This window comes from Macrobrachium nipponense, chromosome 1, assembly GCF_015104395.2.
Source record: "Macrobrachium nipponense isolate FS-2020 chromosome 1, ASM1510439v2, whole genome shotgun sequence".
Taxonomy (NCBI): Eukaryota; Metazoa; Arthropoda; class Malacostraca; order Decapoda; family Palaemonidae; genus Macrobrachium; species Macrobrachium nipponense.
This window is the reverse complement of record NC_087200.1, coordinates 8,493,106-8,511,992: the sequence shown is the minus strand read 5'-3', so window position 1 is coordinate 8,511,992 and position 18,887 is coordinate 8,493,106. Positions and strand designations below refer to the sequence as shown.

General features: G+C 40.0%; 1 protein-coding gene across 1 annotated transcript in view; it reads left to right on the top strand.

The window, feature by feature from the left end:
• Positions 1 to 18,887, top strand: part of LOC135218682 (bromodomain and WD repeat-containing protein 3-like) — a 282,487-nt gene that overhangs the window by 99,352 nt on the left and 164,248 nt on the right. The window contains 3 exon segments of the mRNA XM_064255131.1: positions 2,290 to 2,497; positions 15,155 to 15,235; positions 15,238 to 15,288. Coding sequence (XP_064111201.1) covers positions 2,290 to 2,497; positions 15,155 to 15,235; positions 15,238 to 15,288 — 340 coding nt within the window.

Here is an 18,887-nt window from a genome sequence, read left to right as displayed (position 1 = left end):
GTTCATCCAGTGCCCCTGGCGGGTCAGTTTGCGTCTAGTCTAAGATGAAGGTATGAAAGTAGAATGAATGGGATGACTGGTCTTTTTCTTTACTACTTTCTTCCTACTCCTTTAACTACGGGCAATATGAAGGAGAGTACCGTCATGTGCTGGAACGGACTAGATGCAGGTGAGATGGTCAGCCATACTGTGAACTATCTTAGCTGATGATGATACTTTTCAGTAGCAACACACCCCTCTGGATAATAAGGAAAAGAGGGATGAAGGTGGATCCAGTCGCAAGGGACAAGAGTAAACAGTAGAATGGTATCTACACCCAGTGGGAGGAAACCAATAGATCCGCTTATATCTTTGGTCCTAGGTTCATTGTCCATTCTCTTAGAATTTCCCTATATATTCGGAAATGGATAAGGTGGCAAACTCCCAGTCAGTTGTAGAGACTTACCTCCCTCCAATAGTAAGTCTATCCTAATGTTAAGACCGAAGGTTTGTTTCGTGTATGAACAAATACCAAATTTGTAACTAATTTGTATTTTTCATAACTAACAAACCTGAGGTCTTAACAGTTAAAGGCCCACCTCGAACCACCCCTCTAGCAGTCTAAACTGGGTTAGAAATATAACTGATGGGTCACAGGTAGCCGTGGGCATTCTGGGTATACATGCCCCGTGACCTGGTATAGATGCCATTAGTCCCTGGATCTCACAAGTGTAATTTTAATTCTACCGGTTTCCAGCTTGGCGCTAGTAAATCCTAATGTTAAGACCTCAGGTTTGTTAGTTATGAAAAATACAAATTAGTTACAAATTTGGTATTTTTGGTGCTACACTCAGGGGAACGGCAGGCACCTATCATTCTTTGCTAACAATTGGGGCAATAGGAGGCAACCCTTGGCTATACCGCCATGCCACTACGAGTTGAGATGAGCACCAACCAGAGGCAGTATGCATCTGAAGAAACTTTTAACTGATAAGAAATGGCAAGCATTGTTTTCAATGCTAGCAACTTTTCTACTTCAAATTCATTACATGGCCTAATGTTTTGGAGTAGAATATGCCCATGATCCCACCTCCTTTCAATTTGGTATCAGTGACTTGTACAAAAATGACATTTTTATAATAAAATAAAACAAGAATGAGGTGATTAGTTAAGTCATTCCTAATATGGCCGTTAGGGGGCAGCACTTTATACCTATGCTGAGCAATCGAATCATTTCCCATGAAATGAAATTTGAATGAAGGCTGCCATACGTGGAAAACTATAGCTATGTCATTACTGGATAAGTATATACAAAATTTTATTTTAAAAATTTTTGTGTTGCCCTTCGTGTGGTTTCTTGGTGGTGTTTTATTACTATTTTAGTCAAAGTATGATTGTTTCATATTTTAAAATTTTAATGGTCAGTTGTTGAATTGCACGGAATAATTAGGGTCCATAGTTTGGAAAATTACATTTCAGCCAGTTAACCCTTTTGCTGCATGGGACTGATCATCTCATTCACTAAAAGGTCACATCCATTAAATGGGACTAACCTCCTCATTTATAACTTTTGGTTCTAGTAAGGAGCTTTTGTTTGTATTCTAGTGACAAACAGCAGCATTTGAATTCCAACTTACAGGATAATTTTGGGACAAGGGGTAGACCTTTGGTAACCATCAAATTGCCATGGAGGGGGTTTTACTCAATGATGAGTAGTACAAGGCTTTTATTTTGAATGATAGACATAGTAGTGAAATTAAACTATACAATCGTTCTGATAGTGACAGTAGTTTACATTATGAGGTTTACTAACCTACCTTAGATAATATCTTAACTTCAGGTTTTATCAGAGATGATCACAAATCAGAGGAAATGACAGAATAGGCCGCAGATTTGTAAACCATCAGATGTGGTGTGAGTCATCAAAGAAAATATGATGCAATGTGTGAATGGAAAACCATTAAAGATTCAGTTGGTGAAAAGGTGTTCAAAAACTTTTCTTGGAGATGACAACAATAGTACAATATAATACATAATAATGACATTACAATATAATACTAAAAGTAATTAAAATAACTATTTAATACAAATATTCAAGGGAGAAAATTAGTCTGTTTTATGATTAGCAAGACACTGATGTTATCACTGATGGTGATTACAGGCCTGCAAGCAAAAGGGTTAAGGCAGCAGTTTACTGAAATATTTACATGGTCCTTTTATATGTAGTGGTCCATTTATAGCTTTTATATTAGAAGCACTACATACTAGTCTAGTAAGATTTAATGAATATTCTTATGATTTTTTTTTCAGGACCAAGAATATGTAAAAATTATAGGAATTAAGTATGAAATAAAACCACCAAGGTTGTGTTGCCTTAAACTTGGTATTTTAGAAGCTGGAACGGGTAAGCTTACCTCAGATTCATTTACCATCAAGTACCATGACATGCCTGATGTATTAGACTTCTTGATACTTAAGGCAACTTATGATGTGGCTGTCAACAGACATTGGAGAACAGGTAAGCTATGAATGTTATTTTGTTATTCTTAGCCCAAGCATTGCCTTGGATATACCATAGATAAAATACAATTTTCCACATTACTGAAAAAAACTAGTTAATGAAAACTAACTAAGTTATGTGAAATGGTGGTATGAGCCAGAAGAAAGTTATCAGGTTGAGAAGAAAAACTCATTTTTATCACTGCCTGGTGAGTAACGCTCACCAGAGGGAGCCTCCTACTCACAGTGTCACTATTGTCATTTAATTCCCAAAGAGAAACAGATTAGGATACAAAGTATAATAGCTAGAAGACCACTCTAAATAAAAATGTTTTAAATTTGAATATAGGGAAAAGGAAAGTTATTTCAAATTTTTTAGCCGTTCTGTGTGCAAGTCTCATGTCATACTTATGCATACCTGGAAGATAACTGACATGCTACTCATCCATATTTGTTGATATCAGTAGGGTCTTAATGTTTTATTCTTTTACATGTCTGTTAACATATTGCAATTTATATATTGCATTTAAGGTTTAGATACAGAGTTATACTAATCTTTGCGCTGTTCATAGTTTACAGATTGGAATGAAGTATGTTTGTCTCCTTTGGTAGAGTAGTAGTTCAACTTGAAGAGAAATTAGATGTTCATTTTTACTACCCGATGAAATGATAGGGCAACCACCCCTATTTATTCTGTGCATTATCATAGCATAATATTATGGTCACAACTTAATGCATCAGTCATTGAGTTTGCTTTAAGGTTAGAAGGATAAACAAAAAACAGTGGTCTAGAGTAGCACAGTGTCATATTAGTTTGGTGGTATGACCAGTGCAACTACAATAGGTGATCATTGAAGCAAGTAAACTTGAATGAAGTGCTGTGGGAATTCATAAAAATTTTATTCAAAAGGATACAAAAACTCTTTCTGTTTGATTAGCGATGATTCAGTTGATCTCCCAGAGTTCACTGACATAGTGGCATAAACTTGACATTTTCTAACTTGCCATAAAATGATGTAAATAAAAAAAATATTAATGATAAAAAGTAGGGAAGAAGAGTCTTAAGTTTATGGAATTGTTAAAGAGAGAAATTTAATGTACAGAGTATTTGGAGAGGATGAAAAGCTGCTCAAACAAACCTCAGTTACAATAAAATCTTGTGATGGAGGAAGGATTGCAAAGTTGCCTAGGTAGAATAGAGACCAGAACTTGAGAGGGAACCCCGATTTCTGGGATGAATAAAAAGTAGATTACTGATAAGTGAAGAACATGTAACTGTAATTTGTTTAAAGATTAAATGCTACAATTGTTGAGGTTAAGAAAAGAAGGTAGATATCTCAATGTCAATAAATGGTAAAGAATGTACTGAGGAAGTGTGTAATTCATGAAAGGTTACAAAGTGAATCTTTTAGTTCATGTGAACTTTCTGTATTGCTGGTTTATAATTAAATGAAATGTTCCATTTAAAGCAAAACAAGTTGATTATACCAAAAACCTTGCTAGTCAAGGCCAAGAATGGTGCAATTCACTAGAGGTACATAGGTATCCTTCTTATATAAAATAGGTTGAGAGACCAAGAACCATTTTGTATCACAAAATTGCCTTAAGTCAAGATATTACTATATTCAGAACGGGTGCAGTACATAAGTATTCACTATCCATGCCTTTGTACAGCATTTTAATGTTATATTTACTAAAAAACTTGAAATGCTGTTTATGCATCATTATTTTATAACCAACTGTTACCTTATCAATACTACATAACCAGAAACATTAAATATGCTTATTAACAACAGCCATCACATTTTAAGCCTAAAACTTGATGTAAAGGCAATTAGCTGTTTATTTTGTCATATTTCAAATCAAATATACTTTATAAAATACATTTTGTAAACAAAAACAAAAAAGCAAACCCTTTTTTTGTTTTCTTTTGCAACACGCAAGGTAACTGTACTTAAAGTACACTACCGAATAACACTAACCAGCTCACCAGTGGCAAGTACTTTTGGGTCTCTTGCGCTCTTTTGAGAAGTTGGTCTCTCATGGCTCTCTCACAATCGATACTTGCAGTTGAGACTGAAGGGGTTTGGTCCCCAGCTCCAGGTCCCTCTGTCGACAGAGGTAAGAAATGACCACCTGTGGTGGTTGGATGATCAGAACCTGACAGTGGAAGTCCTCTTCACCCCCTCCATATCTTCTCCTGTTCTTGAATGTTTCTCTGAAGGTTGGGTTGCTCATCTCAAAGAGCTCCTGACCTTGGGGGTGTGGAGCTCTCTGGGCAAACTATTCCACATTGTGTTAGAATAGAAAGCAGCTTTCCTGGGTCTTCAGGAGTTTTAAGAGAGGTTGGTGGGTCACCGCATCGTTCTGTCGTCATGGTGGCAGCATATGTGATCTAATGGGGGCTGGTGTCTCACCACCTTCACTCGTTGACAGTCGAATTACACCAGTGGGAGATCAACAACTCTGTGGAGCTGATGCCCCCAGGTACATTCCTGGCAAGAGGAATGTGGTTGCCGACAAGCTAAGTTGTCGGAGTCAAGTTCTAGGTACGGAGTGGTCTCTGTATCAGGACATAGTAGGCAGGCTATTTCATCTAAGGGGTAGAGCCATGTTAGACCTATTTGCTACATGTTTCAACAGGAAGCTAGAGGTCTACTGGTCGGTGGTCCCAGATCCATTCACTGTGTTGGAGAATACCCTTCAGCATCCTTGGGACAATCTAGAAGTGTACGCCTTCCCTCCAAAATGCCTGATTTGTCATGTTCTAAACAGAGTGATAAGTTCCAGAAATCTGAGAATGACTGTGGTAGCTCCTTTGTGGCCCCAAGCAGGGTAGTTCCCAGACCTTCTGTCTCTTCTATCAGAGGCACTGAGAGAAATTCCTCCTTGTTCACCTAGAGAACTCAAACCACCTACGTGGGACTTTAGTCTGGTTCTTATTAGTCTCACTTGAGCTCCATTTAAACCACTACATCAATCGTCATACAGTGAACTGACTTTAAAAACAGTTTTTCTTCTGGCTTTGGCTTTCTTGAAGAGAGTTTTAAGAGCTCCAGGGCTAGATTATGATGTAAAACACTAGGGTTTGGGGGTCCGTAGCCTTTGAATTTGTCCCGGTTCATGATTACAGATTTGCCTCCTTTTCCATTCCTTCCCTGAAGGAATCTGTTAACAATGATCCTCAAGTTACTGCTTTGTCCCGTCAGAACACTGTTTTGCTGTCTAAAATGGACCCGCCACCCAAGACCTAGGTGTCGTAAACTTTTTTTTGTTAGCACAGGCCCAGCCAAGTAGGAATTGTCCAAGAATACTGATTCATTTTGGCTATGTGAGGTGATTAGGCAAGCCTGCTCCTCATCTTCAAGTTCTATCTCCAATGCAAGAGCAAGTGACATCAGAGGAACAAGTTCCCCTTTGGCTTTTAAGAACTTGTCTGCTCATAGGATTTTGAATGCTGGCTCCTGGCTTCGGCAGACCACTTTCACCTACTTTCACCTAAAAGATTTTGCCAACCGGTCCTTCGAAACTTTTTCCTTGGGTCCATTGGTGTCTGCCCAACAAGTTGTGTAACTCATCTAGTACCCCTGGCAGGACAGTTCGTATCATGCCTAAGATGATTATGGGGAAAGAGAATAAATGAGATGACTTATCTTTCTTTCGCCATTTCCTCCTTCATTCTTATGGGCAGATTGAAGATTAGACACATCGTATGTTGGAACTGGCTTGATGCTGGGGAGTACTACAGCCTTACTTACTGTACTTTATTTTTATGTTCCAGACAACATAAAAATATGCTTCTCAGTAGTGTTTACTCCTCTCTCCAGCTTCCATCGACGAATCAATGGAAGAAAAGGAAGATGCAGGGACAACGCTACTATGGGGGTTGACTACTGCAGAAGACAAAACATCGGGAATAGGAGCAAAGCCCTCCCAAATAGGAAGAGTGGCGACTCTCCGATGTTCCCTCTTACCATACCATAAAACTTCCTCCACTGCTCCTTAGGCCATGCCCGTCATTCCGTACAAGGATTCGTAATCGTACAAAATTTCGAATGACATACTGCATGTGATGTGAGGGTCTGTCTCTGATGAAGCCAAAAAAAAGGAGAACACGGGAACCCAGGAACTCCGGGGCACATACGCTGACGTCGAGAAGGAGCAGAAGCAGCCATAATACCAGGTAAAAACACACACACACACACACACACTAAAGGAAATTAAACGGGCAAAGAACCGGGGAAAGGCCAAGAGAGGAAAAAACCCAACTCTCGTCCAGGCGGTTAAGAAAAGACTGGCGTAGATGATCAGTGTTTGACCACTCTTCACCCGAGCTACGGCCGAAACAGAGATTTATCCACTCGGTGAACAAAAGTCTCGTTACCCAGGCTTTCGCATTAGCCCTCCACATCACTGGAAGCTTCTCCTTTAGCACTTTGTGGGCCTTCAAGGCTCAAGGAGTCTCGGAATGGTACACAAGTAGGGACTTCACCTTGCAATCCCCACTGGCGTTCGAACAAGTTCGAGCGTAAGCCTGTCTTTCATAGGCTTATGCCCGGGTAGCTTCTTCTCTTCCTCTGTGATGTACGTCCGAGGCATTTTTTACCAAAAAAGGCCAGTCTCATCGCAGTTGAAGACTTGCTGAGAACTGTAGCCTTCCTTGATCGTCATCTCGTCGAACGTCTTAATAAAGGCTTCGGTCACTTTCGTGTCCGAGCTGGCCGCCTCCCCATGCCTCACCACCGAATGGGTGCCAGTCTGGGGTTGGCATCGATGTCCCTTCTCCTCTGCCATCTTTGGCCTGAGCAATCAAATTGCCGAAAATAGCGCTGGCCTTGTGGCAGATTGCCGTCTCTGTTATCGTATCGCCAGCGATTTCTTTTTCTTTTATCGAGACAAGAAGCAGCCTCTCCATCTTGTGCACGTGGCTCCTTTTGTTAGACAAAATAGTCGCCCTTGGAAGGTGTAGCTGCTTTGATGGCTTCCTTCTGCTTAAGGATGGTGCCTATTGTCGACGGATTTTGGCCGTATTCCTTAGCGATCACACTCAACCACATGCCAGCTTGATATTTTTTAATAATCTCAATCTTCGTCTCCATAAAAAGCATCCTGCTCTTTCCGTGAACTTCAGCAACTTTCTTGGGACCCATGACTACATATATACCGTGCGTAATTAAGTTATGTAGTATATGTACTAAAGTTTTCACACAACACAATAAAGTAGTACAACGAAATCACTAACGAATTTACGATAATAAACGAAATCGTATAGGACGAACGAATTCCGCGTGCGTACGATAACGCTTGTGCGAAGCAATGGCTGAAGAAGAACGCCTTTACGTAGATGCATGATGGGAGAGAGAGCCAAAAAAATCTTCATATTTGCTTTCGTAACTTGAATTTTTCGTAAGCTGGGACTTTCGTATGACGTACCACTGTGTGTATATATATATATATATATATATATATATATATATATATATATATATATATATATATATATATATATGTATATATATATATATATATATATATATATATATTGTAAAGTAGCTACATCTCGGTATAGTCAACCTCTGCCTATTCACGGTTCCGGATTCACAGACTCACCTATTCGCAGATTTTTCTGTCAAACGTATACAGTGTTCCCCCGTATGCGCGGGGGATGTGTACCAGGCACCCCCGTGAATAGTTAAAGCCACCTCTAAAAATGCTTATAACTGCCTATCTTTAAAGTTCAGATACCAAATGTATACCTTTAATAACATCCTACTTCAAATATACCTAAAATTATTAACCTATTACTACATTAATATTTGAGGTTATATTATTAACCCTCTTACGCCAAAGCCCTAAAAATCAAAACCTCTCCTGTATGCCGGCGCCGGTTTGGAGTGAGCGCCGAAGCGGAAAAAATAATTTTTTCAAAAAAATCACAGCGCGCTTAGTTTTGAAGATTAAGAGTTCATTTTTGGCTCATTTTTTTGTCATTGCTTGAAGTTTAGTATGCAATCATCAAAAATGAAAAATAATATAATTATCATATGTAAATAATGCAATATATGGTAGCAAAAAAACGAAAAAAAAAATTCAGATAATTGTATTCAAATCACGCTGTGCAAAAAAAAACGGTCCAAAGCTAACGAGTTAATTTTTTTTTTTGTATTGTACCCTAAATTGCAATCCTTTTGATATATAATACATAGTAAAACAATAAAAGCAACACCGGAAAAATATTATCACAAAATGATGTACGAATTCGTAACGCGCGGACGTATAAAATATTATTTTCAAAAATTCACCGTAATTCTAAATATTGTTCTAGAGACTTCCAATTTGTTTCAAAATTAAGACAAATGATTGAATATTACAATACTGTAAGATGTTTTAGATTAGAATTGCAGATTTCGACCATTTCGGCCACACGAGTTAAATTTGACCGAATGTCAAAATTTTTTATATATATATTTTTTTATATGCACATATGTTTCGGAGATGGAAAAAGCTACAACCTTCAATTATTTGTTTTTTATTGTATTCTTCATGAATTTGCGCACTTTTTGATATATGAAACTCTATAAAAAGGCTAATATAAAAAGGAGCAAATATTAGGATAATGCGATGTACGTATTTCGGAGACTTGCGGCCGCGAATCGGCGCGCGGAGTGAAGGTAAATATATTTTTCAAAAATTCACCATAAATCACAATATTGTTGTAGAGACTTCAAATTTGTTTCAAAATGAAGAAAAATGAAAAAACGGAATATTACTAGGGGCCGTAAGAGTTTTAGCTACAATTGCGTTTTTTTCAACTATTTCGGTCGATGTCAAATTTGACCGAACGTGGATTTTTTTCTATTTATCGTGAAATTATCTGCAAATATTTCGAAAAAGAGAAAAGCTACACCTTCAATCAATTATTTTTAGTTGTATTCTACATGAAATTGCGCACATTTTCATATATAAAACTTTATGTAACAGCTAATTTTAAATGGTGCAAACATTTCGACAATCGCACAAAAAAAATTCTGATTTTTTCGGAAGAGTTACCGCGCGAACGTAAGGAAAATGTTTTTTTTTTTTTTTTTTTTTTTCATAAATTCACCACTAAATCGAAATATTGTGCTAGAGACTTCCAAGTCATTGCCAAAATGAAGGTAATTGATTGAATATTACTAGAATATAAGAGTTTTAGCTTACAATTGCACATTTTCGACCATTTCGGTAGTCAAAGTTGACCGAAAGTTGAAATTTTTTCCACTTAACGTTATTTATATGAAAATATTTCGAAACTGATAAAAGCTACAACCATGGGTTGATTTTTGTTGTATTGTGCATGAAATTGCACACATTTCCATATATAAAACTTTATGTAACGGCAAATTAAAAAGGGTGCAAACATTGGGACAATCGCACGAAAAAATTTATCGGAAGAGTTATCGCCACGAACGTGAGGAAAACGTTTTTTCATAAATTAACCATAAATCGAAATATTGTGCCAGAGACGTCCAATTTGTTTTCAAAATGAAGGCAAATGATTGAATATTATTATAATATAAGAATTTTAGCTTACAATTGCGTTTCTCGACCATTTCTGTAGAGTCCAAAGTTGATCCGAAGGTTGAAATTTTTTTTTTTTTTTGCACTTATTGTTATTTATATGAAAATATTTCAAAACTGATTAAAGCTACAATCATGAGTATTTTTTTGTTGTATTTTTACATGAAATTGCGCACATTTTTATATATAATACTCATGTAAAGGATAATTTAAAATGGTGCAAAAATTATGTCAAGTGACGAAATAATTTCCGAGATGTGTCACTGATACTTTTTAGTGCGATAAGAAAGAAATTCGCGCTTGCGCGCCTGCGTAGCGATTGTAAAACAAAACAAGCCTTGATCCGTGAACTCCCAGCATCCCCCAAGGCGCGTGATACAAAAGTTTTCGGCTGGTAGGGCCTATAAGTATTTTTCCGCGAATTTTTAAAAAAACTTTTTTGAGCCGACGTATGATACGTCCAATCGGCATACGGGAGACATTTTGACACGACGTTTAATACGTCCAATCGGCGTAAGAGGGTTAATATCATTGTAAAGTCATCTTAAACATTTCACCATTAAAAATATATACCTACAGCAAATAACACAGAGAGAGAGAGAGACCAATGAATGGCAACATCATATATCTGACCATCATGAGTTAAATTATGAATTATTTCTGAGACAGGGAGAATAATAATGGAGAGAGAGAGAGAGAGAGAGAGAGAGAGAGAGAGAGAGAGAGAGAGAGAGAGAGAGAATAACTCCTAGACTCCGACTCCTTCCCCTCCGCCAATTCGTATATCAAACTGTCATTTACTCCCCCGCCCACCTACCTCCAAGTGGATAAAAAGACTGGGAATTGCTTTTTTAATTAATCTTATTAATATTTGAAAAATTAGTTATAAGGTATCATTTATTTCTACAAATACAAAACAAATAAACATACATGAGAGAGAGAGAGAGAGAGAGAGAGATGTTATTGTTACTGTTTAATCTCATTAAACTTAATATTATTTGTAAACTAATACTGTATATTATTATTTTACCATAAAATGTAGTAATGTCCTTAAAGATATAATTATACATACACTTCCAGCCTAAACAGAGGGCGAGAGTTATCACTAGGACAGACATACTAGTATCTTGTGTGGAGAGAGAGAGAGAGAGAGAGAGAGAGAGAGAGAGAGAGAGAGAGAGAGAGAGAGAGAGAGAGAGAGAGAGAGATCCTTATTTAAAAGACTGAAATGGATAGATTATTGTACTACTTTAAAATAGTATTACATATGAATTTTGAAATTAGTTATACGTATTACTATTATTATGCGAAAATATTAATAAACATACACATGTACCATAGAATTTCTCTCATCTCAGTAAGAGAGAGAGAGAATTTACATGATCCTGAGAGGGCAACACACACTCCCCCTCCTGACACATTACTTGATAAATTTGACAGTTGTTGGACCCCAGCCAACTCATCTTGGACGTGGAGTTCAAAGACAAGATGTTTTGGGGTAAAGCATTTTTTCTTTCATTCTTACATAATTTTTTTTTATTTAAAACTAAAATCTTGCTAATTCACTTTAGTATTTTTATTAATGAATTTATATTATTGCTGTTTACATTAATATTTATATTTGAAAATTAAGTAAATCATTTATCATCCAAAAAACACATCTCGTGTGAGAGAGAGAGAGAGAGAGAGAGATTATCAGAGTATTTGTAAAATACTTTCACATATGATTTTTGTAATTACAGTTATTATTATTATTATTATGTTATTATTATTATTATTATTATTATTATTTTGTTAAAAATGACTGCTGCTTCAGCACTATTAATCTTGTAAAGAGTCTTCTCTATCTTTTTGATGACGGCTTTCTCGTTGTTCTTAGACTGGCGAGCAACGCACCAAAGGGCATGGTAAAATTCGGTTGAGTCATTTGATTTATTATTACTTATACAATTCTCTCTCTCTCTCTCTCTCTCTCTCTCTCTCTCTCTCTCTCTCTCTCTCTCTCTCTCTCCAACGCGACGTTTCCTCCTGATCCACAGGACATTATCAAGCGATAACTGCTGAGGGACTGAATTCCAGTGGCGAGTCCATCTCCTTATATCGTGGTGTTGCGAGCTCTTGAGTACGGTCAGAGCACCTCTCCAGCAGGTCAGGTTTTCATTGGTTCCTGGGAAGGTGACTCATATGGCGGGCGTTTTACGAGTCTTGATTGGCTTCTACCTGAGTGACGTCATCCCTGGTATTATTCTCATGTCCGGTGTTTGTTTCATGCGCGCTGGTACTTTCGTTGGGGGGAGGGGAGGACCACACCCCTCCCCCCCAACGAAAGAGAGAGAGAGAGAGAGAATTGTATAAGTAATAATAAATCAAATGACTCAACCGAATTTTACCATGCCCTTTGGTGCGTTGCTCGCCAGTCTAAGCAATAACGAGAAAGCCGTCATCAGAAAGATAGAAAAGACTCTTTACAAGATTAATAGAGCTGAAGCAGCAGTCATTTTTAACAAAACATGCCTACGAGAGGGTCTCCTTCCGAAATATTATTATTATTATTATTATTATTATTATTATTATTAATTATTATTATCATATGAAATATTAATGAACATATATTACATACATGTGCCATAAAAATCTCTCATCTCAGTAAATAGAGAGAGAGAGAGAGAGAGAGAGAGAGAGAGAGAGACGAGAGAGAGAGAGAGAGAGAGATTTGGAGTTTGAAAGAAAGATGCATGAAGACTGGGATTTCCTTCATTCTTACATAATTTTTAAAATTTATAAGCTAAACTAATTCACTGTAGTATTTTCTTTATTGAAGTGATTGCTCTTTACATTAATATTTGAAAATTAGTAAATCATTTATCATACAAAAAGCATACATCCCTGTAAGAGAGAGAGAGAGAGAGAATTATTAGTTATTATATAATATCATTTAATCTTATTAAACTTACTAATACAGTATTGATTCAAATATTAATAATAATATTAGTAAATCAATTTTGTATCATAAAAATGTATTTAGGCATGAAAATAACATCAAAATACACTAATTAGTGATTATTTATCGTCGGAAAATCCCGCGAATAGGCGAATTCACAGCAAATAATGGGTAGATATGGCCCAGAGAAAAATCCGTGCATCCAGAGAATGCGAATACGGGGGGCCCACTGTATACCCATTATTTGCAGAACATAAGCCTATTGTTGGTAGTTTTCATTGAGAAATATTAACTAATTACTGTATTTTCCTATCATTTTTGTGACTAAATGTATTTTTTTTTTATATAGGACTTATAATATTCAGGTATGTGGAAGTGTTTTTAAAGTTGTTGTTATTGTTGTTGTTGTTGTTTTTTTTTTTTTTTCTTTTTTTTTTACTATCAAAAATTAGGCAGTCATAAGCACGTTTAGAAGGGTCTCAAGTATGCATCACTTTTAGCTATTTACAGGGGTTTGTTGGATGTATCCTCCACAAATTAAGTTAAGTATATCTTAGTTTTACCAGACCACTGAGCTGATTAACAGCTCTCCTAAGGCTGGCCCGAAGGATTAGATATTTTTACGTAACTAGGAACCAATTGGTTACTTAGCTATAAGACCTACAGCGTATTGTAGCGATAGGCCCTACAGCATATTGTGGGATCCGAACCACATCGAGAAATTAATTTCAATCACCAGAAATAAGTTCCTCTGATTCCATGTTGGCAGAGCGGGGAATTAAACCCGGACCCAGAGATCGGTAGTTGAGCACGTTACTGACCCGTCCAACGAGGAACTGGGTCAACTGCAGTCTATAGATGTTTTTGATACATCTTGTCGTTGCCTTGACCCCAAAGTGTTTAGGGCCATAGCCAAAGATGTCCCGAATTGGGAGAGTAAAGATTTCTTAGCACAATCTTCGAAGACTTCCTTAAAGCTTCATGAACCTGCAGCTGATCCCGCACCAAAGTGGTGTGGAATAACTACCCAATCTTCAAGTTCTTTCACTTCCAGTTAACCCTTTGGGATGGTCAAGGCTTATGTTCTAAGAGAAAGAATCACTAAGGTGACTGTAATTGATGTTTCAAGCCATCAAGGTCCAGTAGGAGGCTGTTTACAAAGTTTTTGGAGTATCTAGCAAAGCTTCAAAGACCCTGAGGTGGGGAAGGTTCTCAGAGAGGGATACGCTGTACTTTTTGTCACACTTTCACCCCCATCAGCATCCCAATATGCCCCTGTGTACCTTCATCACGCAGAAGTTCAAGAGTTTTGGAGGAGGAAATCAAACAGTAGTTATAAAGGTTGATCAAGCCAGTCTTAGACATGTCACAGGGGTTTTACTTAAGGCATGAATGGGTTTTGGAATTGGGACCACCACACAGTTGAGTTCAGGCAAAATCAACTGAGCTACTAGCATAGGTGGTCCTTTATGGTAATATGTTAGAATAATCATAAACAAAAGCTAGGGAAAACAACCTTAGGACAAGAGGTGAGAGAGTAGATATTCAGCCATCACCAGTAAGAGTAAAAAGTGTACAGAGAAAAGGAGTAAAACAGTAATCGTTTTGTTAACGAGGCTTGATGCTAACGGTCAAATGTCTTGGAGGTAATGTGAGTTTGACTAAGATTCTATTTGTTTGGGAAAGAGATAGAAAGCTAACTGTCATATTGCAAAGAGGAATGCATAAATGGTTTGTATTTTTTAATGTTTTATAAAAGGATTTTGACGTAGGAAAAATCTATTTCTGGGCGAGGAAGCCGTGTCGCTCCGTGAAATGTGTCCTCTTTAGCACTATTTCTAGTAAATATTGCTATGATACCAGAGAACTGCTAAATTGGACATGTCAGAAGTCTCTGACTCGCTCACCTAAATAAAAGGTGTCGGTTATAGAACTGGGGCGAGTGTTTAAAACACTACCACAGTAACCCCTCCAATTAGCCTTTTCCTCATCAAAAGACCCTGAAAACGGGGAGCCGACCTATATAAAATTGACATTTTTAACCTCCAGTGAAATATGAATGCCTTTTAAGAAAAATTATTTTTTGTAGTAAAAACTTAAAATGGTTTTGTAATATTTTCATTTGAGTATTATTAAATTTTATGCTCAAAATATAATAAATTCATTGTATTTTAGGTGACAGATTCCGATGCATCATTGATGATGCATGGTGGTTTGGGACAGTGGAAAGACAAGAACCTCATTTACCAGAGTTTCCCGCTCCATGTTCATGTGCTATCGTGTTCTTTGGGATAATGGTGAACAAGAACGCCTAACCCCCCATGGGATATGGGATATTGATAGATGAAGAAAGTAAGTTAATTGTGTTATATCATTCTTAAAAATTTATAGTAAGTAGTTGGAATATATTAAAGATTTAAAATTTTAAAATTTTAAAATTTTAATATTATTCAGTCCCATAAATATTGTGTCCTTGAAGTTCAATTTCAAATTTTCATAGTATTCTTAAGCTTTTTTATAAACCAAACAAATACTAACTATTTGTACCTAGGCTAAGTAAGGTGTGGTGATAGCTACTTAGCAGCAAAATAAATCTCTTCATTGTCCTCCTAGGACAGTATACTTCATAAGAAAGGAACATCAGACATCACAGTGTCTCATGCTATAGGTGTTATCTCCATCTTCAGTAGTATTCATCTTTTTCAGTTTTTAAGCCATACATTTCTGGAAAGTCAGTATATGTACAGTAATATTTACTCATTTGTTCCGATACGTAATACAAACCATCGGTCCTTTAACAATAGGAAGTAGCTAGCGGCAGCTGGAACGGTCGTAAGCTTCGAACAAGGGGAGAACGGTAGTTAAAAACTGCTTGTCCGACAGTCGCGCGCGCGCGACTGGGAGGTAAACAAATCACTTTTTGCTTTCGGCCGCGGGTGTGAAGGACGTGTTCGTCATCGCTCTCTGCCCGCTTCATCGTCGTATGCTTTGTTTATATTGTGTTTTCTACTAATGGTTTGTTTGACTTGAAAATGAACTGTAAGTACACTGTTTTCATTTTCATTACTTAATTATGAACCAACATGGAGTTATCGCCGTAGATGCGGCGATTTCCTCTCTTTTCATGAATTGAACCCTTGAATTATGCCTCGGTGCCGAGGGCGGGCGCGCTCGCGCCGAGTCATGTATTTTGGGCGAAAGTGTAATTGAAAAATGTAAGTACTCTTTTCATTATATGTTTGCCCTGTGCGTTCGTTACCGAGGTGTTGTGTTTGCGCTCGGCACGAGCCTTTTAATTTTGTATAATAGAATGCAATGAAAGTGGATTCGCAATTGCAATATTCTTTCATTTTCATTTATTTATTTGCATGAAATTTAATTTGGATCAATTTTCGTTCTTACCCCGGGAACTTGATCCTTACGATTTTTTTATGTGGAAATGAAATCGCAAGTGCAGTATTCTGTTTCATTTTTCAATATAATTTTATTTTAGATTAGCATCATTATTTTGGATCAAGTTTTCCTTTCTTACCCGGGAATTGATCCTTACGATTTTTTTTTTATGTGAAATGAATCGCAAGTGCAGTATTCTGTTTCATTTCATATATATTTTATGATAGCAATCATATTATTGGATCAAGTTTCGTTCTTACCCGGGAATGATCTTTTCCCCTTTAAGTTCTATGAAGTGAAAATCGAAGGGGCAGTTATTCTGTTTCATTTTCATATTACTTTTCACTGCTGTGCGGGGGTAGGGGAAGCCGAAGGTCTGCCAGGAAGTCGTCGGAAAGCTCTCCCGCGACTCCCTTGGTATCCGATTCTTCGTCTTCCTTCCTGCCCCCGCTCAGCTTCTTCGTTGTATTTTGTATTTGGGTCTTCCTTGCGTTCGGGGTGGGGCATGTCTTCCCCCCGTGCGTGAGAACCCCTCTTACTAATCTATCATGTTACCGCAGGTGCTACATCGTGGGAGACGACCTTCGGACAGTATGGACCACCGCGGAGGCAGGCGTGCCTAGCATCCACGGGCTGCTGCAGCGTCTAGCGAGGTCCTGGGGCGGCCTCCACTACTACCACGGCCGCTTATGCTGCTCCCCCCCCATCCTGGTCTACCACTCCCCATGCTGTGTCGATGACGCCGTCTGCCGCTACTAGGGCCGCAGCCGTACCGAGGTGGGGTTGCCGCCGCCGCCTGTTTTTCTTTGTGTTGCCTGCCCCAGACTTCCGCTGTTTCCAGCAGCTCGCCCCTGGACCGGCCGCCAGGACCCAGGTTCCGCTGGCTGCCGATGATTCTACGAGGCGATCGCTGGGCCTGCCGTACCTGCCGCTGATGTGATTCCCGCTGTTGGCTTGGCTGTCCCTTCTGGGTACCGCTGCCGCTGTTCCTGCTCCGCTCCTGACCTGGTTGCTGTTCCTGTCGCTCTGATTCTGTGACTGCCTCCATGATTCTGGTGCTGTTCCATGCCTCGGTCCCGCCCACGGTGTGTCTTCCCAGTCCCAGGTCCTTCCGGACAGGTGCAGTGGGCGGGCCCTGTTGCTTCGGCACTGCCCCCGGCTTCCCTCCTGGATGGAGGACCTGACGACTGTCCTGCGAGAGCTGACGAGGAAGAGGAGAAGAGGAAGCTGTCATCTTCGTCTTCATCGTCTGCTGCTGCCTCTTCCCCTTCGACTTCTAAGGCCCATAAGCCGAAGAAGAAGAAGGCTGCTTCCCCCCTAAGAAGTCTCCTTCGGGAACTTCTAAGGGCCCGTCCCACCTCGGTGGGACGGGGGGTCCTTCTGCTGGTCTCTCCTGCTCCTTCGGGAGCGGGGCCCGTCTCAAACCCCTTCCGTAAGGAAGAGATAGTCGGGGACCAGAGGAGTATCGGTTAGCTCTGGTACTTCCTCGCCTGGTGCTAGCGGCGATGCCGCTACGCCAGGTTCGGCTCCGGTCTCTCGTTCGCGAGAGATCCCGAGTGTACGTTCTCCCTCGGGAGACCGTGCAGCCAAGTTTCGGCGCCAGAGTTCGCTCGGCGCCAAGACGCGGCACGGAGCAGAAGGCGGGTGAGAGACGCTCAGGTGACTCTTGCCAGGCCAGCGGCCGCTCTTGCAGCGACCAGCTGGTAACCCGGTTTTCCCCCCTAAGAAGGCTCCTTCGGGGACCTTCTAAGGGCCCGTCTCGCTCCAAGGCGATTCGGGGAGCTCCTCTGCTGGTCCTCCTGCTCCCTCGGGAACAGGGCCCGTCTTTTCTTCTACCAGGAGAAGAAGACGGGGACCAGAGGAGTACCAGCTTCGGCTGGCACTTCCTCGCCTGGTTTTAGCGGTTCTGCCGCTAAACCAGGATCCGCCTCGGCTTCTCGTTAGCGAGAAGTAACCGAGTGGGACGGTCTCCCGCGGGAGACCGTCCAGCCAAAGTCTTGACACTCGAGCTCGCTCGCCGCCAAGACCGAAGCGCGGAGCAGAAGACTGGCGAGTGTCGTGCAGACGACTCTCGCTAGGCCAGTGGACGCTCTCGCAGCGACCAGCTGGCTGCTCGGGTTGACGTGACGGTCGCTGACCAGCCACGGGTTGAGGCGAGGAAGGGGTCCCCGCGGTCGTCGGTACCAGCCACGGCTGGTACCAGCGGCTCGACGCGCCGAGAGGACGCTCGCCGGTTCTCACCGCGACAACGAGCCTAGCAGGTCACCTGACGCCGCTCCTATCGGGACGCCTGGGCGGAGACGGTAACCCAGCAACAGCTCGCCTGACGCTAGACATCAGCGTCGACGTTTCTCAGTCGAGCCGCTCGCCATAGGTGAGCGGCACGGCCAGGCCTGCAGATCGATCCCCACCGCGGGTTGGTGATCGGCTGCAGCCCCCCACGTACGCTGGTCCTGCCAGCGAGCGGGGGGGGAGCGTCAGGTCTGTCTCTCCACTACCTTCAACTTCCTCGGGC